Genomic DNA, 24,521 nt, shown 5'->3' with positions numbered 1-24,521 from the left:
CATAAGCTCCAGACCTGTTTTTCAGAAGGGGAGGGGGAAGCCTTATCTCCGACATGCATCTTGAGACATGACAGCCCTTTGCTAGAGCACAGAATTTATATTCTGCCTTGATTTGGGCAATTGTGAATGCCACACACTTTCCCCATGCTCCATTGCCTCCCGAGCTAGACACAGGGTGGAAAGACCAGCCAGTTGTAACAAAATACCTTTATTGAAAATGCTCCATGGACGACAACAACAACAAAAGACTCCCAGCAATGGGTGGGGCCTTGGAGGGGAATCGTACACAGAAGACTGCCCAATCCTACTCTTTAGGGAGTCGTTACATCTTTGCTGCCAGGGACTCCTGCCTGGCAAGGTGGACAGGCAAGTACAGAGCAAAGCAAGCTGCCACTCATTCCCTCCCCCCCCTTCCAAATCTCCATGTAGAAACTGGAGAGGAAGGGAAATTGCTGTTACAGAGAGAGGGGCATCTTTACTTGGGAGCACTCTTGCCTCTGCATCCAGTCTGATCAGGTGTAAATCTCCCCTCCTTCCTCCCCCTCCCCCCAAGCTTCCACCTGTGTCAACTCTGACATACCTCCCCTTGCCCTCCCCCCAATCCCCGATTCACACAGGCACTGACGCAACTGATCCTGCAAAAGTGTAAACATAATCCAAACCCACCCCAAGCTACTAGTCCTATCACTTCCTTTCTCTTCCCTCCCCTCCCAAGAAAAAAAATACCCCACCCCCACCCCAATGTACATGGGGATTGGGATTCCTTGCCAGCTTTCTGGATGCTACCTGAACTGGGTCAGATGACAGTTGGGACCCCGAAGCCCCTCCTTCCCCTGTTCCCTTTTCATGACCACCACAGCCGATGCACACCTTGCGGGGGGAGAGGAGGACTGTACCAATCCCAGCTGTGACTGTTGTAGAGCCAGGCTCACAGATGTCAAAGGAAGCACTCTGAAACCCCTCCTCAGAGGGAGCTGGAGGAGGGGGGAGGGGGCTCTCCTATCCCACCAAGGAGTGATGGGGGGTGCTGGCCGCTGCGGGGCGCTTGTCGAGAGGTGGCTGGCCGAATGAGCGGGGGTGGCGGCTGGTTGAGCGACAGTCTGGGCTGCAGGAAGCGGCCTTGCTGCAGTGGTGGGGGTTGGCGGTGCAGCGTGGGTGCTGTTGGAAGTGTGGGCCTCAGCAAAGGGGGTGGCTGTGAGAGGGCAGCAGGTGGTGGCCGGGGAGACGCTGGGAGTGGCGGCGGAGGGGGCAGTGGCGGCGGTTGCTGCTGCTGCTGCTGCTGCTGCTGCTGCTGCAGGGAACGGGACACTGCAGTGATCTGTACCTGCAAAAGGGCAGAAGGAGAGCTTTCAGTGCTGGAGAAGCTCAAGAGGTCTGTGCAGTGTTGGTACTTGGGGGCAGCCCCTCTCCTCACCTCATCTTCTTCCTCACTGCTTGCTAACGAAGCGCTAGAGCTCTTTTGGTCCTGAGAAGGGGAGCTACCTTGGGGGGCAGCCGGCCCCACACCCTCCTGCTCAGCCTCCCATTCCTGCAGCACCTCTTCCAAGTTGAACCGGCGCCGGTAGCTGACAAAGAAAGTCTTCACCTGGGCTACTGTCTTGTTGCCAATCACCTCTGCGATGGCCTGGAAATCTTTGCCGTATTTTCGGATGGCTGAGCAGGAAAAGAGAGGTGATTTTTGCACCGTCCCGCAACATAACCAAATGCCACCATTTGGCAAGCCAGCTACCTACTGTTGTGTCTCCAGGCCCCCAATCCATGGTGGAGAAATTTGGTACAGAGGGTGCCACTTTAGGGTGATCATAACCTGCACTCTGGCCCTCAAATCCCAAAGACCAATATCCTTCTCTGATACAACGGAGGCGAATAACCCATCCATCCTCTCCTAGTTCAGCCCTGCATTGCTAAGAGGAGGCAGCCTGTCGCCTCTTTGCTGCATGGGCTCCCACCTGCTGGACCTTGAAGGCTCACCCTGTACAGCCAGCAGCTGTTCATCTGTTGTCCAGCGTGAATTGAACTTGATGTTTGTCTGCAAGGGAGAAAAGGAGCGTGTCTGAGCTTTGCCTCCCTCCCTCTTATGCCTCCCCCGAACAGAGAAATCTGGAAACTACCATTACAGAAAAAGGGCAGCTTGCCTGCGCATGCACACTCACCTCGGGTGGCCGTAGTTTGTCTATTCCACCTTCTAGCACCTGCTTCATACTGCTATTGATCTGCTTGATGCTCTGTACCTAGTATGGACAGAGACTGGAAGGTCAGGAGGCAACAGCTCCCTTGCCCACCCCCATAGTCTGAAGAGCCCAAATTCTTTGGAAGATGAAAAGGAGAACAGGTTTTCCGTAAGGGGCGGTGCATGCTCATTGGGAGGGAGGCAGGCAGGCAGCAAGTTGTGACCACGTGTACACACTTAGGATTTTGCTACCTGGCGCTTGAGGGAAACCAGCTGGGAGTCCAGGTGGCGCAGGGTGAGAACAGCCATGTCTGGGCTGGCAGACAGGCCTGTAATGTCCTCCTGGCTCAGGTACATGCCCTTGGGAGGACGCCGGCGAGTGCGTAGTGGGTGGTGCCGATACTGTGACAGTTGTACCTCCTTTTTCACAGGCCCTGGCTTGCTGTTCAGGGGCTTCTGGTAACTAGGCTGGAGAGGAGAATGAGAGTGAGAGAAAACTGAACAGGACCTCCCTTCAAATTTACCATGGTTTTTACTGCCCCACTGCAGCTCTTCCTCCCATGCCCTTTAATGCCGCTTCCTTGAGAAGCTGGATTGTAATCTGTCTTGGCAGGGGTAACTCCTTGGGTTGTATCCAGTGCTAGTTGTACTCAGTACAGATCCACTGAAGTTAATAGACATGGCTAACTTAGGTTCGTTAATTTCAGTGGGTCGACCCCCCAGGTAGAACTTCACTGGTTACAACCCCATCTTTCTTAGGTTAATGTATCAGCCAGTCCTCTACCACCCAGTTCCTTTTGACATACAGTTGTCATTCAGTTATAGCTCTTCTAAGCGGTTTAATGTTCCTTGGCACATGACATCTCCATCCTGATAAATTCAGGACTTTGTGTGCCCTGTACTTTAAAAAAAACATACCAAAAACCATTTTCATGGCAAAGTGCCTGTTTTCTTGCCGCTGAAGGTCCTGGAACCATGTTTACCCTTGTTTATCTTAGCTACCCTTAGTTTGGACCTGTTAGTGGTCATTCCCCTTACCTCCTTCTTGGGATCCATGGCATCAAATTCACCCTCACTAGCCTGCCGTCCTTCCTCCAGTTCATCATTACTGTAGGGGAAATGCAGCAGACATTAGAAGTTATTCTGCTTGCTCCAGAATATGACTTGCCTCTCCTGCAGTCTTTTTCTGGTTTCTCCAAATAGGTCTCTTCCCCCTACTGGGCTATTGCCATCCTTGCTTTGAGCTCTTCTGGGAGGCAGTAATTACTGCTGTTCATTGCATCCTGGCTCAGCTTCACTGGAGAAAACGAACTTCTGGCCATCTCTGCTTGTGCCCCCACTTTTTCCCAAGCAGTGGGAGAGACTTAAATTGCAGGAGAAAAGTTTGGAATTCTGTCACGTACTTTTTTTTTAAAACAAGTTTACAGTGATGCAGTGGTTAGCACAAGCAGGGGTCTTGGAGTTTTAGAAGTCCAGGCTGTGTCCACCCAAGAATTGCGTACAAGGTAATCACTTCTAAGCCATCAATGTTTTGCCTGGTTCTGTCCTTGCTAGATTGCAATTGGTTTTATGGGCAAATCTTGACATTATATTCGGCTTAACTGGGTTTGGGCAGGCTCCCTGCCTCAGAAACTGATTTGTAGTGTTCCATTAATTGGTGGGGTCCCACTAATGAAACTGCTTTGGGGTTGAAGGCAAAGTTATTGGCTCTGTGACAGGCCCAGCCACCCAGCTACCTCTGCTACAAACCCTTTCCTTCACGAGCCTGCTAAGCCCATCCACCCCACATACATGCACTCTTGGTCTCTGACCTGTCATCCTTTTCCTTCTTGCTGAGCAGCTTGCGGGCCTGCCGATCCATCACGCTAGTCCTGCTCCGGGTTTTCTTCCAGGAGTAGTAATACTTCACCAGGCTGGGAATCATCTTATCAGGAAGCTAAGCAAGGAGTCGCAGGAGGAACGGTGAGTAGAAGAGGGCAGCCAAAACCTGAATTACTGTGTGGCACAAGGTAATTCTAATAGGCATGTAATTAGGCCATGGAGTGATGCTCAAATACAGAGTTAATGAGTAGAGCTGTGGCACTGGGTCATTCGTATATTGTGTGTGAGAGACAGGCGGTGCCAGAATGGGACTAGTGAAATGGGGAATCTGGTCCAGAAACAACCATCAGCCCATATAATTGCACAAGCTGGCTCCCCATATAGAGTAAAAAGGGGATACAGAACAGGGGAAAATCATGGTGCAGCCAGCCCAGGATTTCAAAGAGCAGGCCTTAAAACAGTTTTGTAAATTGTCAATATAGGCACATATCTGGTTGCAAGTTTTGGAGGAGGACTTATGCAAGATACCCTCAGCCTTACCTCCACCTTGCTGCTGTCCCTATTTCCCATTCCTTGCCCTCTTCTTCTTGGCTAACTGAACCAGGGCCAAGAGGGTGAGGAAAGGCTGCTCCCCTCCTTCACTTGCATCATTGCTCACCCAGAGAACAGCCAGGAGGTGGCAGTGGGGCTGCGGAAGGGGCCTGACGAGGCCAACCTGGCACTGGACACTCGTGAGAAGAGGATTGTTCTTTGGACCCCAGCCACCCTGCCACTTACACCAGCAAGAGGGGAACGCATACCATCTGCTGGATTCGAGCAAAACTCTTGCCATGGAAGCTGAAGGCTTGCTCAAACAGGACTTTGTCCTCCACCGTCCACTCATCAGGGAATGGTGTGAAATTGGCCAAGTCAGCCAGGGACTTCTCCACATCGTGTTTGTGCCACAGCAGCATCCCCAGAGCCTGTTGGGGGAAAGAAGGCAATGGGTAAGAGAGAGGAGTGACTGTCCCAGCAGTGGAATGTCACTCCTGAAAATATGGCTCCTGAAAGTCTGGCGATACCTTAGTTTCTGGCAATTCTGAAGATAACCTTACAAGGTTAAGATAGTGATGGCAAGCAGGTCAGTGAAAGAGAGATGGGCTAGGAAGGGTTACCTTTGGCCATGGAATGGCATGTTTGTCAGCTCTTGGGGGAGGGATCCCTCTTAAATGTATCTCTCAACCTCTCACCTGGTCCTGTGGTATCATATTTTTGCTATGAGAAAATGCCTATCTTAAGACTGGGTAGCATTGTTTCCAATAAGCTTTTACTGGCTTACAAGTTGATGCTAAATGGAATGAAGTGTCCAATAAATCTAATTTGGTTAACCCGATCAAACAATGTCTAATTTTGTGTAATTTGCTCTGCTCTTATAAAATTTGTAGGATTTCAGAAATGTTGAGTTAGGGTCAAGAAAAAGGGGTTGTATTCAACTTAAGATTTACACTGAAATTAATGACCACCACTAAGTTAGGCCCAGTAATTTTAATGAGTCTACTCCAAGTAAAACTTGTTGAAGCACCACCCAGGGAATCCAGTTTGTTCTGATTTTCCTACCTGCTCTATGTTGTATCCGTGCTTCTCCTTGGCCATGGCAATATATTTGTCCACTAGAGGGAGAAAGAGGCAACCGTCAGTGCTGGGGGAGGGAAACAGAGAAGATGTAGATGCTTCGTCCTCTGACATCTCTTTCCCTCGGTGGTTGACTAGCCTGCCTGCCTGCCCAGTGGGGATGGCAGTGATCATCTCCTCTTCCATCACATCCACAACCACTTTTGGGGCTTCCGGTGAGGAGCCCCTCCTGCTAGCAAAGAGGGGAGAAAATTGAAGTGCTATGTTGCGGTGCGCCCTCTAGAGGAACATAAAAGCAGGCATGTGGCCAGAGGGTCCAGCACACACTAGATCTGTGTTACAAGAGCACTGCCCAAGAGATGTGTCTGCCGGTCCCATGTGAATTCATGTTTGGGAAAGAGGGGAGAAGCATCCCCCATAGAAGTGGAAAGTGTGGCTGTAAAATATATTATGTACATGTGATATATTCTCACACAAACCCTTAATGACAAAGCTATTGGGGTGACAATTGGCCATGCATCAATCTTTTGCCGCCCTCTTCAAAAGCGACAGCACTACCTGGGCAAGCGGAACCCCAACTTTGGGCCTCTCTGCTTCAGCATAGGCAGCGACACCATTTCTCTCCCCCCCCCCCAGCTGCCTGCACCAGCCAGATTAATAACCCAGGAGCCGGAGGCAGCGCACCAGCCGCTCGGTAATTGCTTCTAGGAGTCCCGGGAGGGGGGGAAGGGGGAGCTGTCAATCAGAGGCTCTGTTACTAGCTGAAGATGGAATGCATTTCCCCACCCCCACCCCTATTTTAGCCAGGCTGGTTCTTGGTTGATTCTGGAACTGGTTCAGAATCCAGGCCAGGGAGCAAAGGCTGTTGGAACATCCAACATGGCCTGAAGGGAGGAGAGCTCCACAGGAGTGCGCAGGGCCCAGCCCCAGCCATTGATCTGACCTGGCCTTTCCACTTTTTACACAATAAAGAGGGAGGAGCAACTCACATTTGGCATCAGAGACGCAATGATTTGGAGACCAAACGAGCATCCCTTTCAACTCCTTGTTGCTGTAGCGAGCTGGGCTCTCTGAATTACAAAGACAGAGGGAAGAGAAAGCTTTAAGCACTCTGGGCAGGATCTCCTGATAGGTTCATCTGCTGCTGCTGCTGCTGAAAATCAGGGTGGTGAGAGAGGAATGCTGTTGTGCTGAAGCAAGCAGTGGATGGCTTGGTGTCCACACAAACACAACCTCTCTCCCGGTATCCTAGCCAGCAGTGCGAGCTATCCCAGCTCAGTCAGCTTTCACTGTGTTTTCCTGGTAGGTGACCGCCCCCCCCCATCACGCCCACTCAGTCTGCTCATGTCTTCAGTCCCCACCTGTATTACACATTATCCAACACTTTGGTGGACCCCTCCCTTCACTCTTGGACAGCATGTGGGGAGGAGGTACATATAATTTCACCCCACTCACCCCGGAACCAAGAGCAAAGACAGGTGGAGCCTCCAGGTCCAGAAACTAGCAGCTACGCGTTGCCAGGGTGGTTGTAAGCAGGAGGCGCCAAAGATTTGGCACTGGAAGAGAGTGTGACTGCATTAGAGCTTCGGGCTGCTGCCAGGTGCAGGAGGGGGATGGTCAGAGAGAAGCCATCTGGTGCAGCAGGGTGGGGGTGGGACCCGTTGCCCTTGTTCACCTTAGGGGGAAATGCTCAGGTTCCACTTAGGAAGGAGGAGGACTCAGAATGCAATGATCCACCAGGACTGTTAAGCCAGAGCCTTTATTTGAAGGAGCTGGGAACATGACTGCCTTCTTGCTTAACCCTCTCCTGTAATCTGTAATGCTTATATGTGCCCCCCCCTCCCTTTACCTGGTTTGCACTCTGGAATCACAGCTTGGTAATCTGCTCCCACACGGATCATGCTGTCTGTAAGGGAACAAGAAAGACAAGCTTGAAGGACCTGCTGCTGCAAGGGAGAGAGGGCAAAGGCTGGCTCAGACAGCGATACAAGCCCTCAAGAGAGGAGTCGGATCATCCCTTGGAATGGGAACAGTTCACTTTTGGCTGGTGCTTCCTGCCTGAATAGCCTCAAATGCCCAGAGACATTCCCAAGGGATGTGGAGAGTGCAGGAAGCAGAATGAGACGCTCCACTGCTTTTAAGTTCAGTGGTTCAGCATAGTATTTGGGGGAGACTTCTACTGTATATGAAGGGGCAATTGCATGTTTTGGTTGGGAGGAGTCCTGGTTCTACTTGAGATATTGCAGTGGAGTGTTTGTGTGTTCCTTCTATCACTGCCTTGTTCCATCCTCAAAGGCGGTGGCGGTATGGCCAAGGGGGCAACAGTATAAATGGCTGAGCAAGCCATAGCAGCCTTCCAAATGAATAAGGAGGATCTTGGTACAAACACTCAGTGCACATACCCTCCACCACCCGAAGCACTTTGGCACTTGAGAAGCAAGGACCCTTGGGAGCCCTCCAGGGAAACATCAAGAGAAAGGCTACTGCTGAGAAACCTTCCCAGGCAGCAAATGCACCATTTTCACTATAACTTTGGATAGCCTAGTATTTTCTCCACCACCCTCTGCAAACTCCTGTTCCTTAAAAAAAAAACAAAAAAAACCCAAGCTACCAAGCAGCTGCTGAACGGCAGGCAAGATCTGGAAACATTTAGCCAACGTCATGCCAAGGAGCTCCTGAGCTTTCACTTTCTGGCAGAGGGGCCAAGAAACACATGCTGGGCTGGGGGCCGAGTGTCTGCTGAAAGGGCTCCATATCCATTCTGGGAAACACCCACACTGTGCCCTACAGAGCAGTTTCTGGGATGGCAGTGATGGGATCCTCATGTGGCCATGTGCCGGAAGGGGCATGGTTCTCCTGATATATCTTGGGGGCACCATCTGCACCTCCCCCAAGAGTGCATCTGGCAGCTCTAGGGTGGTGTTGGGCAGGGTGGGGTGAGGGGTGGATGTCAGTTGGCAAAGACAAATGACACCACCTTAGGGCCATGCACCATCACCACCCGGCTCACTAGAGCATGATCCAATATTCAAGGTGGGGAGAGAGAACTAGAGAAGGCAGCAGTCCTATCCAACAGTTCAAGAGAGCTAAAGCAAAACCTGCTGGTGGATGGATGGTCATGGTTATACTATCAGGGTAAACACACACATACACACACCTTGAAATGCAGGTGACACACTGAGGTAGCTTCGGTCCAAAATGAGTTTTGAGAATGAAATCTGACTAGGGTGGTTTTACTTGTGTTGTGTATCTATAGCCTGTGGCAGATGGACAAAAGTCTCTCCCCATCCAGCCCTATCAACAGCACTGTATATCTCCTAGAGCAGATGTTCAGTTGCAGGTGCACCAGTGGACATGTGGAGTACTGGGCGGGGGGTTGTCCCTCCACCACCACATCCCACAGAGAATGGAGGGAGGTGGAAGAGGAAGCCTAACAAAGCCAGAGGTGTACAGGAAATCATAACAGAGTTCGGGTGGGAGGGTGGGGAGAGAGATGACGGGAGGGCTCTGGGGACAATAAAGCTATGAGCTCAAACCCCAACCAACTTTCTAATTCTAGCCCCCAGCTGGCTCCTTTGTTAACCTGGCCAATGGGTGAAGGTGGAAAAAGGGAAAGGGGCAGTTGCAGAGGATCCCCACCCTCATCCTGCTTCTGGGTCTGACCACACAGGCAAAAAAGGATCAAATGTCAGAGGTAAGATAGGTGGGTGATCACTAAAGTGTGAAGCAACTGGAAAGGATTAAGGGAAAGAAGTGTCTCTTCCAACCACAGTGACCTGGCAACTATCACACTGTTTTATTCAAGGATCCCAAGCAGCAGCATAACACATGCTTGGGCTGACATTTGGGAAGATGCACTTCACTAACAGCACCTCACCTTTTGGAACACCTTGAGCCAGACTAACACCTGTGCGCCCCCCTTTCTTCTTTTGAAGCCTCATGTCACAACACTGAAGGAGCTCATCATCTGCTTCCTGCAATCAGGGTAAGACTCTCTCTTTTGCACACTCCTAGCCCTCTCCCTGCACCATCTCTGTTGCTTTACAAACTACAGTTTTCCAAGTTACGTGTTACTCACATGCTGTCATATGCACCCCAAAACAAACATTTTCTTAGATATATTATCCATCAGCTATGCCCCCACAACCTCACCCCACAGCCCTCATGGAGCCAGATTTCTCTCTGCACACCCCCCCCCCCACATTTGTGTTACCAGCTCTCCCTCTCCCACGCCCACTCTCACTCTGTGGCCAGTAGAGGGCAAGGTGAGCCTAATAAAGGCCTTTCCCCTCTATTGGAAAGAGCCACACTAAAGCCATTGGTGTCATGAGCTCAGTGGCCTGAAGTCCAGCTCCAAAAGGGTCCCTGATACCAAACTCTTTGTTCCACCGCAGCACAGCACAGTGGACTCTCTCAGCCCTCTTTTTAACTGGGGCATCTCAGACCTTCAACCCACGCATCCATTGGTTCAAATCCTCCCACCCCCTTGAGTACAATGAAGTCTTGAGAAACAGACACTTTTAATAACTCCTCGTGTGAGCATAGCATGTAGCTCAGCTTGGCTTACCGTGGGAGTGTTCCTCTTCACTGCTGTCATCTTCTGAGTTCTGGTGGTTGCCGTTGGTGGCTGACTTGGACCGGCTTCTGGACAGGATCCCTGATTTTTCCATTACGGAAGGCATCTTCCAAGTCCCAGCAGACCACCAGGCTGGGAAAGGATATATTTTCCCCTTCCAGTCTTCGTACCTCTTTCAGGAAACTGAAATACTTGTGTGTTATTTAAATTTTTAAAAATTGAAGTTCCGCCGTCTCTTCTCCCCCTTTGCTGCAACTTCCAACTTTAAAACATTAAGAGGAGGAAATTAATGCCCCTTGTAAAAATCCATTGCAGTGAAGGTAGGAATTAAACGTAAATTCTGTGCAAAGGGAGGAAAGATCAGAGTTCAGGTTTTCCTTTCCCACTCTGAATTTTTGTCTCTCATTCCAAAGTTACTGTAAACTTCCTTGTAATGGGTATGAACCATGAGGGGAAACTCGGTACTGCTGAAGTTATGTAGGAGATGCTCTGAGAAAGTGGGGAGCTTAACACCTGGAATAGGATGTGTGTTTGGGGGAGCAGCAACCTAAAAAAGATAACTTCTAAAATAAGCTGCTTCTCCAGCTAAGATCCTCCAATCTGCAAAAAGAAGAAGGGGAGGGAGGAAATATCACCTTAAAAATCCTAGGGAAACGTAAAAGGGGGAGAAGTCCTTTGGTCCCTAAAAGTCTACCTAAGCCCCCCCCCCCAAAAAAAGATCAGTCCTTTTCTTTTCTTCTTCAGAGCTGCTGTAACTTGTACAAAAAGGGAATATCCTCTCCAGAGTCCCAGTTTTTATCACCAGGAAAGAGAAGAAGGATCAGGAGGAAAGCCTCCCTCGTGCGTGTGAGGCACTTAAAGGAAAAGTTGCATGAGAGGATTATTTGCAGGCGCTGCCGTCTCCTACTGCTGCCGCCACCATCTCTTTTTCCCTCCCTCTCACACAATGAGTCTGTGGCTGCTTTGCTCTTGCTCTTGCTCCTGCTCCTGCTCCTGCTGCTGCTGTGAGAAAGTAGTTCCAGTTCTCTGCCTTAGCACCTCCCCTCAGACTCTTCCGCCTGCCTGCACATCTGGCCAGAGGAGGCACGCAGGGGCAAGAGGCGCGCAGAAAGGGGAGGGTGGAGGCCAGATGTGCAGAATGGGGAGGAAAAGGTCAGGAGCGGGGAGGGAGCACATCAGTCCTCTGAAAGCACAAGCTGCTCTGTCTTAAAAAAGAGAGAAAAGAAAAGAATTCCCATTTCTTCAAAGGGGTGAAGGATGGAGGAAGTCTGTTCCCCTTGTAGCGAATGAGGAGAAGGTGCCGTGAGATGCTGATATTCAATTCCCAGCAGGAGACACGTGGGAAAGTCTCTCTTCCCCCTCCATTGCTTCTGCTCTAATCTGGCTTCTCTCACTTTCTCCTTATCCAGGAGAAAGACACTGTTTGGTAGCAGCAGAACAGCAGCATCTTTATAAGACACATAACTGTGAAGTCATCTAACATTCTCAAAATTTCACTTAGCTGTCATTTTATGCTCACTATGTAGAGCTTTGGCTCCTGTGTATGGGAGAGTTCCAAAGTGAGAGAAAACAAGTCCACACCCCTATATCACATTGACCTATTCCCTTGGCATCACTATCTCCATCACACTGCTTTTTAGAAGACAGCTTCAATCTGGATAGATCTGCAATTCTGCAGAACAGAACTAGGAAAACCCAAATGAATCCACTCACCCCACCCTCTACACAGAGGGGCACAATTAGTTGAGAAGGAAGTTGCCCTTTACTAGTCTCATTGAAATGAACACGAGCGACACACTATGATGTTCTTGCGCAGCTCCCATTCATTTCAGGGGAGCCTGTGTAAGAGAATTACCAATGGTTGTGAGTCCTATTCATCAGATCAGACCCTTTTCTCCTCTGCCACACCACAATCAGCTGCCTAAGGCAGCCAATTAACCTTTCCTCATGGTTGGGCTGCTTCTGTCTAAATTCTCTTCGGTGGTCTCACTCGTGGAGAAGGATAAAATGGTAGCCCTTACACAAGGTTTACTGCACACAGGAGCAGCCCATGCACAAAGCGAGGTGAAGCCATTTGCTTCAGGTAGCGGATCCAACCCTCCCCTCCCCCATTGTTGTGTGCCTACTAGCCCCACCAGGACTTCCTGCACCACCATCACAGCACCATTGCCCTTGCAGCTGCACCCTTGCCACTGTGTCGTGGTGGCAGCATGGGCACAGCCACAGGTGAGGGTACAGTTGCAGTGCTAGACTGCAGGGATTGGGTGAGCGCAGGGACCTGGATCTGCTGGGGGGGGGGCAGCAGGGCATTTTGCCTGCAGTGACAAAATGTCTTGGGCCAGCCCTGCACACCTGTGTCTATGAATATATACCATAGTGAAGAAACAAAAAGCAAATGTTCTTAAAAATCCCATTACACGCAAGTTAAAAATATTATTCTAGTCCTTTTCTCTTATAAGATGGGTAATAATAAACTGATTTACAAGGAAAATACAACATATCAGGTAGCCACTTGGATTCAAACCAATCTTCCTATGATATGTCTTGCAGAAGTGACACTGCAAATGTCAGTTTTGGGGGTGGGGAATTTAAGCCACTTCCTGACTACATTCAAGATTAAACTGAATGGTGGTTGTGCATTTAACATTGCGTGGAGAAACTCAGGTCCATGGGACTCTCCTCAGGCCACACCCCTTGCTAGTCCTGTGTCCATGTTCCCAATCCAAGACAATCTTTTCCCTACCTCCTCTCCCATCCCCCACTTGAAGCAAACTGATTTAAGTATTTGACAATGTGTATCTAGGAGAGAGGAGGTCCATTTAATTGTCTCTAGCAATAGGCACTCAGTGTGAGTTGGCCAGAGTGAGTAAGAGTTCCTGAGGAAGAATTGCATAAGGTATGAAAAGGGTCCTTAAAGGGAGCCACAGATTTAGGCTCTTTACACACCAAGCACTTAAGCACTCCCGACTCATGGTGCTGGGAACTTTAATTTACACCTCACAGAGCTACAATTCCCAGTACCCTTCTCATGAGTTTGGGGGGAGAGGTGTGTTTTTAATGTGTGGGGTGTACGCTGCCTAACTTTTAAGACCTGGGTTTACCTAACTCTACACCTCCTTTGCATGGTGATCCAGGACTCCAGGTAAATTGTCCATCCAATTACCAGCTGCTAACCCAAAAAACTCTACCATGCTTTCCTCTAGTCATCCTTTCTCTGTCTACCCCAGCCTGCTTAACATTAGGTCCTTTCCCCACATTTCCTGTCAGCCTGCTAGAACTTTCGGTGATTTCTACAGAAATTCACGTGGTGATGCCCCCCTGCTTTCCCTTTTTGGTTGTTTCAGGCATTCTCTCTTCTTCCATTTCATAAATATCAGCCTCTCTTGTTTCCTGTCATTTTACTTGCAATAGGATTCACTGTGGGAATAGACTACCAGCCTCCAAGGCAGCCAGACTAATGATTCAGGAGGGCTAAAAAATATTGTGGAGATCTGAAAGAGCATGGCTAAACAGGGCCATAAAATAATGGCTGGTTGAGGAGGGCTGTGGTGGGTGGCGGAGAGAAGCAAGGTGACAAAACTGCGCCTGGGTGCAAAGAGGCATGGCACTGTCAACATGACAGAGAAATTCCCTGCTGGAAGGAAAGAGCAGAGGAGGAACAATAGCTTCTTCGCCAACCCTGCTGCTTGGAAGCAGGAGGAAGCAAAGGGGAGAATTTTAGTAGGGAATTCTGTTTGTTCACAGACTCTTTGTAGCAGCTCTTTGATGTGTCAAAGGAGCTCAGGTCCTAGGCTGCCTTCCAGCCCTGTACGGTGGAGGTGGTGAGGAGCGCAGTGGGGGGAGAGGGGACTGAGCTGGCAGGAAGGGAGGGAGGACTCTGGGAGCTGAGGCCATCCACCCTGTCTCTGGAGTCTTGTTTGTTTCCTGGTCAATTAGCTGGAATGGAATGCAGGGGTCAGGGTTTTCTATCTCGGCTGCTTCTGCAAAGGAGAGCAGTTACTCTGGTTTTGTGTCCTGAGATGGGCTATCATCCCATCTTCAGCTCAATTGTGGAACCTGGTTTTAATTTGTATTTTATAGAGTCCATGAGAGGACAGAATAAGAGGGGACAGCCGTGTGTAGATGGGGGGGGGGAGACACAGTTTGTGCCTGATTGATTATGGTGTATGGAGCTGTAGTCCATCATCCAGGAAGCATTACAGGCTTCTCTCTTCCCTACACAAAGGAGGGGGATTTGTGGCATTGGAGAGCTGTAGCGAAGAGGATGTAGAAGCACACAACTTCTGCTTTCTACAGCAACAAAATCTCAGAGCTCGCTGAGGCACATTGTTGTTATTCCTAGCTGGAGATTAGAGACTGAGAAACAGATTTTCCTAAGTGTACCTTGTGAATCTAGATGGCTCCTGGACTGTAAGCAGATGTGTCTCCTTTTTCAGTGTGTGTGTGTGTGTGTGTGTGTGTGTGTGTTTACAATATATGTGGCTGGGCTAGAATTTGAACCCAAGTGGCTAACAATGAGAATAAGGAACATGGAAGCATGTAAAACTGTAGAGCATATGCACACATTTGTACACACACCTAGACCAGTGTAATACACACATGATGAAACTGATACCTCTTGCAGCACGGCAAACCTAACACCACAAGCCCCTTCAGCCTTTGTGGCAGTTTAGATCTCCTGGCATGAGCAGCTGCATAACAGAGGAAAAACCATTTTATTTAGGCCTTAGCCACGCTAGGAGGACACAGTGTTTTAGTCAGACAAGGGCTAAATCCATTCAGTACAGGCAGCTATGGAAGGGAGTTTGCTTCCTGCAGCAAGGACCGGACAAACACAGTCCTCTAACGGCATGACATGCTGTCACAAAAGGCATGAAAAACAGAGCAGGCCTGGGTAAGGTAAATGGATCAAGGGAGAAACTGAAATGGAAAAACAAACATTCCCAGCGGTCGCTAACCAAACCATTTTCCCCCTCAACCCCAAACACCACACCAAATCCAGGATTCTATTCTCTCACTCTGCCTTCATCCCGAAATTTCAAGAGCTATGAGCTACAGCCTTAGCACAATGCATAACAAAGACAGCAGAAAGTTCACTACCTCTACTCTCACTCCAAATGTAGTGATGTCTCTTAAATCACATCCTCTTGTCAGTCAGTCATTCAAATACCTATTCACACATGCACATGCACATTAATCCCCTCCGCAAAAAAACTATAGCAGCCTATGCAGGAGTCATGCCCACAGACCCGTCTACCACTGTCACAGTCACACAGGGGAAATCCTGCTCTTACATTTATTCTTCCCCATTCCCTTTCCCTTCTTCACCCCACCCCCATCCTGCCCTCCCACTGGAGACACGACAAAGCAACTGCATTGTCTAAACAGACACCTGCTCCTTTGCTCTGTGTGTTTGTGTGTGTGTGTGTGTGTACCATGCATATGCGCGCGCACACACACACACACAAATAGCAACAGCCGTATAAAAATGGCTGCATGAGGGAGACTGTTGGGGAGTAAGAAGGAGTTATAAGTTATAGGGCAGCTTTTTCCTTCTGACTACTGCTCATTTCTCTTTGCAGAGGGAGTGGTGCAAGGAAGACCAGAATGTGAATGCCAGGCTGGGTGGCAATAGCAGCAGCTGCAAACACAAAAGCAAAGGGCCAGTCTGCCCACTTCCCACACAACACAGATTTGCTGACTCCCTGCTGGACTTCTGCCTCTCCCACCCCCTTTGCTTTATTTGAGTGACATGCTGGGGGTGGGGTTGAGAGCAGGAGCCCAGGCTACTATCCCAGGAAGGAGACAGTTGCCAAGCTGCGGAGAGAACCAGGCAAGAAGTGCTTTATTTTTTACCACCACCCCTTTATTGCTCGTATCATACAACCAGGGTAAATTGAGTGGGTCAGGAGAAGGCCCCAAAATGGTTGAATTGCTGGAGATGACTATCTGTGTGTATTAAGAGGTTTGCTATGATTACGTGCCATGGTTATGATTAGACAATGGATAAAGCTAATGCGAGCCCCTGTGCTTTCGAACAACAGAAAGATACAGCTATAGCTCACTGTTCCTGCCACCCACTATGTTTGCAGTGGGGTCAGGAGGACACAGGATTTGGAGGGGAAGCCAACAAGGCTAAGACAAGAGGACCACAATCTTAGCTTATGGGAGCAGTGGGGTGGCTTGTATCTCTCTGCAGCAGCACAGCCCGGCTGGCTCAATGCCCTGCTTGGGGTTTAGCTTCCATATTGGCTCAAAAATAAGAGACACCAAGTCCTCTCTCAGGGTAGCACTGTTGGTAGGGTTCTGAGATCTGGCAACTTCCACCATTATCACAATCTGGCCACTGTTTTTCTCCCAGCCAGGAAGATGCTGCCCCTGCCACAATGCACCCATAAGAACTGGACTGACATGAAGGAAAAATGGGATACTGTCCTGCTACTACAACAGTCAGAAAAGCAAATACTCGAGTGTCTAACTCTTGATTTCAAGTGGGATGAATTACCACACAATCAATGGAAAATTGCTCCTACGGGAAAAGCAAAACTGTGTGTTTCTGTTCCAACAGTTAATCCAGCACGGCTGCCTTGTTTGACTGAGGGCAGAGACTTCAAGTGAGAAGGAGAGACACTCTGTGTGTGTGTTCATGCATGCGTGCACATAGACACATAGAATATACATGCAGGATTAGAAAGATTGCTTCAGTGGCTTTGGAATTACAGGGAAACATTTTACTCTGGCCCCCATTAATTCTGCTTTGATAGAAGAGCTCTGTGCAGCTCAAAAGCTTGCATGTTCCAGCTTGACACCAGTAAACGTTACTGCATTAAAATACAACACCTTGTCTGTATTGCATTTCTCTTTTTGGGGATTGACCCAGGAGCAGCTGTCATATGGAGTTACTGTGAGTGCACAAGAAAAAATAATGTGTTTGAGAGTGTGAGAGAGAAAGGAGCACAGGTGCCTTTCACACATCATGAATGCATTCTCATGATGCAGATTCATGCAAGCATGTGCTTTTCGCTCTCCTCCTCCCAAGCTGAATTTCTATTTGGTGGGTATTTTCCTCTCTTCTTTCCAAGCCCCAAACTATAATCAGGCTCCTAAATTTAGAAGATACCAATGAGTAGCCTGCCTGGTCCCTTCACCGCATACGAGGCCATTCAAACCTCCTGCTGTCAGCAGGGATCCCAGAGTTCATGAGTCCGCCTACCCTTCCTCCCTCCACCAGCCCTCCCTCCACTGGGGCTGTGGGATGAGGAACCCGGAGACTAGGGAGCCTAGAGTAGATGCTGACTAGTGTTGCAAACTCTCCAGTCTTCTCAGTGCACAAGCTGCTCCCCCTGCGGCATTTACAGAATAATAGGACATGTATGGGAGAACATGTGCCAATAATGCATGTGTGTGTGTGTGCGCGCATTGCACATGCATGCTCAGATGCAGCCCAAGGATGTGAATGCCCAAGTCTGTCTGCTTCAACATGGAGAAGCTGAACATCAAAGCCAAAGCACAAGGGGTGGGGGGAACTGATGCAAGGGAGAGTGAGAGCTCTGAACAGACCCAGCCGCTTTCCATCCTGCTGAAGATTAAAGGATCTGATTGCCCTCCAGGGAGCGTGCCTGGCCTGTAGCACTGCCCAGAGCAGAGGGAAGAGGAAGGGCCTGATTGGGGTCACGTACACACTCCCCCCCCCCCATCGGCACACAGATACACAACTCTACTCTCCCACCTATATCCAGAAGCACAGCCATGCTCCCTCAAGTCTAGTCACACTCCACATCCTGCATTCCCTTCTCTAGGCACACAAAGAGCCACACACACACTCCCTCTATTGTCACATGTTGTTGCTACTACTTCATCACTCTATGCATATACCATCACATTTCCCCACTGCCTGCCATCACATACTTCCTCCCTCACTCTGCTGCTGCAAAGCTACACTCATTCCACAGCTGCTGCTCCATAAACTCCATCCTTACACAAAGAGTCATACCCTTCCTGCTCATAAACCACAAACTGTGTCACTCCCCACCTTGAATGCAGAGAGTCACACACCACACAAGACTATGCTGTTCCCAATTTATATGCTCTCTCTCCAGTGCCTACAGCTGTTTCCTACCCAAGCATTCCACATACTTTACAGCAATCTCTCTCTCTCTCTCTCACACACACACACCTATGTATGGATTTCTCTGAACTACTTCTCATGTCTCTAGATTTAGTATTCTGCGTGTATACCCTGTACTCAGATGTCCATTCCACATGTACTAACAATCCACAATGCCTATACATCCCTCCCCAGTGCTCCTTCTCTGTGACAGAGAGATCCACCTCTATAGAAATGTAGAACCCATAACCACTGCTTTACCGTTCATCTATATAGCATTCCCACTCCTGATACACAGACCCATCTTTTCCCACCCACATAAGCCTACTGCCCACTATTTCTAGGGTTTGCTGAATGACTTAGTTCTTCTTTTGCTGATTCTGCCTTCCTCATGATGGTCCCCAGCTTTCCAGCTACAGCACCTCCCCATCGTTTAGAGGCTAAGAAAGGGAAAGTTTGAGGCTGCATTTGTGCAGTGCAGTGGGGGGCTGCATCCACAATAAAATAAGTCCCTGGCTTCCCCCTTTTCCAGTGCACAAAGGCCTGGAAAATTCAAGTTTACTTTTGCAATAAATCTGCTCCACCCCCTCCCAATATGGTTCCTTCCCTTCTTCAGACCTCCCCCAGCTGCATTCTCCCTGCACCCAGCTCCACCCCAACACAAAGGGGGGGGGTAAATTCAGGAGAGACAGGCTCCCTCTTTTGTGCAGCCACACAAAGAACAAGGACTGGAAGCAGATGCCATCTGCTCCCTGCAACCTGACAGTCTTAAAGAGACAGACACTTCCCCCTCCCCCTCCCCCTCTGCCAGGAGAGCGAGGGGTGAGGGGGGGAGGGTTGCTAGTGTTTGGTGGCAGGGAGGATGGAGAAGTGCAAGTTTCCCTTTTCACCCCAAATCCTAAACCTATCTGGGTGAAGAATGTTTGTTCGCACAATGTGATGGGGAAGGAGCCAGCTAGTCCCAAGCACCAGTGACACCAGTTTAGGTTATTAACCTGCATGTTTGTGTGGCAGATCTATAGCAGTGGCAACAAGAAAGAGTAGGAAAAATTGCCTGCTCAGGCAAATGGACTTCATGGTGTCAGTTAGCCGCCTGCAGACACCCATACCTAAAGCACCCCACTGTCACAAGAAGCACAATGTCTGCCCTTTTGTTCCCTTAGGGTGGAGATGGAGATGGAGATGAAGCCCCATGCCCTGGTGCTTGAGGGGTTAAGCTTTCAGCAGTGGCAGCTGCGCCTTCAGTCAAGCTGTGCCAAGCCATCCTCTTGCAGCTCTACTCATCAGGAGGAGGAGTGGGGGGGCAACAAGAGATATGATCCAAGCTGCCTGTCCCTCTGGCCATGTCCATTCATGCTGGCCAAGAGAGGATATAGAATTTGACTGGCAGAAACCCCAAACCTGGAGAGGCCTGAAGGGAAAGTAGGAGGCTGCCACGGATGATGCCAGACAGAAAAGAAAGATGGGAGGGGGTGGCAGAATCGGACAGCAAGAAGCAATCTGCTCCCTGGGGAGTGTTGGTGAAGAGGTATAGGGTAGAGAGTAATATTGTTCTTCTTGGATTAACCACTAGTCCCTCTTGCCTGAGCTTGTCTATTTCTCTCTCTCTTTCTCTCTCTCTCTTTCTCTCTCTCTCTTTCTCTCTCTCTCTCTCTCTCTCTCAACTAGGAGGGTGATGATGCCTCCCCTCCGGAAGGAGGACACAGGAGCTTGTCTCTAGCAGCCTGGGAAAGGAGCCAATGTGGTGAAATGCAGCCTCCCCTCCTCCTGCCATCACCTTGGCCTTTCCCCTGGAGACTGGATACATGAGCTGGCTATGCAAGGAAGCTCACTCTCTCCCTCCTCCCCCCCCCCACCAGCAGTAAGAGAAGGAATACCTGCATTTCCTGAGCTGCTTTGTCATTCACAAAGCAATAGGTACAATAGGCTGGAAATGGAAATAGTACCACCAGCACCTCTGCAAAAAGAACTACAAAATAAAAGCCATGACTGCGGATGCTACTCAGTGAAAGATGCTGGACAAGAAACCTGGTGGTGGTGTGGATCAGTTAGGCCAGAATGCTTTTTGAATATCAGCCAACAATATTCAGTTTGCAAACAGAGAGGAGAGAAACAGCCTGTTGTTCACACTCCATACTTTCTGTGCTCATATATTACAGTTAGCAACTTGATCAACAACTGGCACAGCCGTAAGAAGTGCAAGAAGAGCTGTAGTTCTCAACAGAGAAGAACTGTTGCAGCTATAAATGTAATATGTAGTTCCAGGTTTGGAAGAGCAGAATGAGGGGAAGCAGCTGGACTGAAGGTCAATTCTTGGAAAAGGAGATGGGGGGGATGTGGTTTGGGGCCCAATGGTGGAAGGCAGAGTATAGAATGGCAGAAGGCTGGGTCAAAGAGCTGTTTAACATAAAAGGAGGGAGACAAGGGCCTGAAGGGTTGAGGCACTTGTGCCTAGCTGCAGGGAAACTGCTTCCATGTGTGAAATAACACCCAAGGAATGAGAGCTGAAGAGCACCCTCAAAACTTTTGTCACAAAAATCCAAGGCCAGGAGAATCGAAAGGCCACAGTTTTGGACTGAAAAGCAGGCTGTGGCTGTTCATGCAGACAATGACATGAAACTGCATTAAGGACTCCTGCAGCAATCATTCAGAAATTAAGCATTTTGCTCTAATCATATTCACAAGTTCAGGAAAACACTATTTGCAAATATATAAAAATGTAGTATTCTCATCTTTATAAAGATTAATGCATACTTCCAGTGTATGAGATAAACTGATAGAGAGATAATGTGAACCAAGGACACTACAGTGGTACCTCGGGTTAAGAACTTAATTCGTTCTGGAGGTCTGTTCTTAACCTGAAACTGGTCTTAACCTGAAGTACCACTTTAGTTAATGGGGTGTCCCGCTGCCGCCGTGCGATTTCTGTTCTCATCCTGAAGCAAAGTTCTTAACCTGAGGTACTATTTCTGGGTTAGTGGAGTCTGTAACCTGAAGCGTCTGTAACCCGAGGTACCACTGTGTTAATCTGAGCAAAGCTGCTGCACTTACAGAACTCAGGCAAAAAACACACAATGAATTATCAAGCTTTTGAAAAGCAGCAGTAGGGAACCTGCGGCCCTCCAGATGTTGATGGACTCCAGTTCTTATCAGCTCCAGTCAGCATGGCCAATGGTCAGAAATGATGGAAGTTGGAGTGCAACAATATATGGAAGGTCACAGTTTCCCCACCTCTGGTGTTAAATTTTGTTTTTATCACCTTCCCCTCTGTGGGCCTCTGGAGCCAGTAACTGCTTCTGATGCTTCTCTGAATGGGTTTCGGTTCCAGCAGGCTAACAGGGAACCATGATGCTTTGTGCTATATAATACATTCAAAACAAGGATACAGGTAATATTCAGAGGAAGAAAGCTGAGTCACAAAGCAGAGGACTGGAATTAAACACAGGTTTAATCTGTGTGACCTAGGTAAATCACATGATCTCACTAGGTCCTTGTGCTTTCAAAAGGAGGAGATGGTGATGACACAAGTTTAATAATGAGAGAGAAATGTGTGGAGTTAAAGGGGCAAAAATGTATGTTAAAAGGTCATATATGTTAAAAGGTTAGTGCTGAGAATCTTACATATTGTTGTAAGATACTACAGCAGGGAGAGCAGCAAGCAGTACAGGATGGTGGGGGTGCTGAGTGGGAGGGTGTCCTCTAACTTGTGATCTCATTCTTCTTTGACTCTAATTCCAGTCTCAGGGACATTTCCTCCAAAGGTGACACTGGGTCTCTGGCACACAACCTGAATCCAGGGTCATATGACCCAGTGAAAAAGCAAGCAGCAACATCCCAAGTGACTTGGAGGCAACTCAGTACCACCTCCTAGTTTAATTCACCTCCTGCCCCCACCCCATCATAGCATGAAAGGAGGGAGCGGTTGAACCTCCCCCTTTTCCTTCTAGTTTTGAGGGGGGAAACTTACAGCACAAGCGCCCTCTGGTGCCTGACTTAGGTTGCATAAGCAAAATAGGGGTTTTTTTAAACAATACATCTGGTTTTAATCTTCACATGTGCCCTGCCCAGAATCATCAGGCATGCCCTCTCTAAAATAGGTAGGATGTTCCTTAGTCAGTTCCTGTTCCCTCCACAAGGTATTATCAAGATGGTTCATGAACTTTATATATTTTCTTTTTTAGTATTGTATTTTAACAGTACTGAACTGTGAAAAATTCACATCTGGAAATTGATATTGAGGGAAGAGAAATAAAACACTTGATTTTAAAGAAAGAGACAAAGAGGAAGCTACTAATTAAAGGGAGACCACCCCAGAAAAACCTTCCCAGTTATCACTCCATACTGGACTGAAATACCATTTGAATAAAAAGAAATCACCACAGATTAGTTCTGAGATGGGAAGGCAACATAGAATATTCTCAAATGAAATAATAAAGTAGCTGGGGAAACCCAGCCGGATGGGCAGGGTATAAATAATTAATTATTATTATTATTATTATTATTATTATTATTATTATTATTATTAGGTGGCAATGACACCTCCTGGGTTTTCTATAAAATTGCAGTGAACGAAGGATGTCTATTCCAGACCAAATGACTGGTAAAACCAAGTGCAGTATATAAGCTGTAAGCCTGGAGAAATCTAGATCAAAGCTTACCTCTGCCATGAACTCAGTAGGTGGTCTTCTTAGATAAACTAGTTCTCCTGGTCTCAGCTCTCTATCTGCAATATAGGAATAAGAGTAACCTACATTACAGGGCTGTTGTAAGATTTCCTGAGTTTAAGTCAAATCCTTTTAATATCTGAAATGTGCAATATTAATATTTAAAGCATTATTGTGAGGCAAAACCCACCTATAAAAACCAAGTATCTTCTTGCAATAAAACCATGTTTAGCCACATTGACTGCAATGAGACTAAACCAGATTAAGTGTGGTATGTGGATTGTAGCCTCAGGCAAAGAAGCCATCCCCTCCAGCTACAGGAATAGGAATAAGCATCTGTAGGGACTGCATGGGGAGGGGGGTGCAGATAAAAGATCCAAAGCCTTTGTGTCATTGTGTTTCAAAGTAAAAGATTCTCATCCCCAGCTAGACTCTCCAGGATCAATTTGTTGTTTGATGATGAAAGAGCAAACCGTACATGGCAAAGCCCACCATAGCCTCCCCAATGGCCTTCTCCTTATTTCTTGTTCCTTCTCCCAACATTTACTCTCTTTCCTCTTCCCCCACCCCCTCATGCATTCCTCTCACATATTCAACAACACTGGTTGGATAGAGGTCAAAACGGGCTGACAGGAGCCTTTTTCCTGGGATGTGACAAAAGTTCAGCCTGCCTCAGGACAGTTTACAAAAAGCAAAAGTCCTCGATCTGTTGGAGCTGATCCCCATAAGAAATGGGCTTGTGTACTTGCCAAGTTAATACTTTTGAATATCTAGGGTGCTGCAGCTGATGTGTTCTGTGGGGCTGGGATGTTCTGGCTTTAAGGAGACACACACAACAAATAAGAGATTTCTGGAACTTTACCTTTTCCCAAGGAGAGTCCGATGTCCTGTTGTGACTTCAAAACTACAACAAGGCTTACAAATCAACCAGGAAGCCACACCATCTCCTCTACAAGTCCATATCTGCAATCCCAGATGTTTTCGTGCTGATGGTGATTTTTCAGTTGTGCAAGAGGAGGAGAAGCACTCTGCACATGTTCAAAAGCCCTCAGCCATGTCAGAGCTGAGCCCTGTGCTTCAAACTCTGGTGAGCCTTGGCTCAGATTAAATCCTACTGAAGAACTCATCTTAGCCCTGCCACAAACAAAGTGACACAAAAGACTGTGTGAGTTTATAACAAGAGTTGATCACCTTTTGGTCTGATTTTACTGGACTATCTCTCCTTTAGTGAAAGATCAGGTATAGGTAGGGAAACATTTTAGGAGTCATAGAAGGTGTAGGTAGAGTGATTAGGAAAGTTGGAGCACAGAAGATTAAAACAAGAAGTTAACACCATCATGAGGACCTGCAGAGTGTGGGTACTCTCTAGAACTAAGTTGAAATTTATAAGAATTCCACACTGAACAGATGATTCTTTTTCTAAAAAATTATGGGTCACACATTTTTATGTTCTTTAAAAATTATATTTTTATTGGCTTTATATGACTACAATTGTATTTCCCTCGTCTTATTGCCAGCTGCACATAAGGTTCTACCAAAAAAAGCAGCTCTAAAGGGACACATTGATATCTG

General features: G+C 48.2%; 1 protein-coding gene across 9 annotated transcripts; it reads right to left on the bottom strand.

Moving 5' to 3' along the window:
* Positions 1-192: 192 nt before the first annotated feature.
* Positions 193-24,099, bottom strand: RCOR2 (REST corepressor 2). Of its 9 annotated transcripts, none has more exons than XM_083591811.1 (14): positions 23,812-24,099; positions 22,944-23,008; positions 10,170-11,597; positions 9,480-9,576; positions 7,452-7,508; positions 6,592-6,672; positions 5,588-5,640; positions 4,792-4,953; positions 3,982-4,106; positions 3,209-3,278; positions 2,423-2,638; positions 2,154-2,231; positions 1,972-2,029; positions 193-1,653 (listed from the first exon to the last, which is right to left on the bottom strand). In XM_083591811.1, exons 3-14 carry the CDS (start codon positions 10,197-10,199, stop codon positions 965-967), a joined length of 1,716 nt encoding a protein of 571 aa, XP_083447937.1. In that variant the 5' UTR covers positions 10,200-11,597; positions 22,944-23,008; positions 23,812-24,099; the 3' UTR covers positions 193-964. The 9 variants fall into 9 exon arrangements, with proteins under 9 accessions (XP_083447937.1, XP_083447938.1, XP_083447939.1 ...); XM_083591812.1 differs by having other exon boundaries at positions 10,170-11,383; XM_083591813.1 differs by having other exon boundaries at positions 10,170-10,778.
* Between the last annotated feature and the right edge of the window lie 422 nt (positions 24,100-24,521).

The sequence above is a fragment of the Podarcis filfolensis genome, assembly GCF_964270895.1.
Source record: "Podarcis filfolensis genome assembly, chromosome: 16".
In the NCBI taxonomy this organism is placed as follows: Eukaryota; Metazoa; Chordata; class Lepidosauria; order Squamata; family Lacertidae; genus Podarcis; species Podarcis filfolensis.
Note: the sequence above shows the minus strand (reverse complement) of the source record. Positions and strands in the feature narration are given on the sequence as shown.

Excerpts from the sequence above, each read along its gene's own strand:
- RCOR2 (XM_083591811.1), bottom strand. The coding sequence starts at position 10,199 with ATGACAGCAGTGAAGAGGAACACTCCCACG. Across the intron at positions 4,107-4,791 it reads TTGCTCGAATCCAGCAGATG|CTTCCTGATAAGATGATTCC; the intron begins GTATGCGTTCCC and ends CTCCTTGCTTAG. Across the intron at positions 1,654-1,971 it reads ACAGCTGCTGGCTGTACAGG|CCATCCGAAAATACGGCAAA; the intron begins GTGAGCCTTCAA and ends TTTCCTGCTCAG.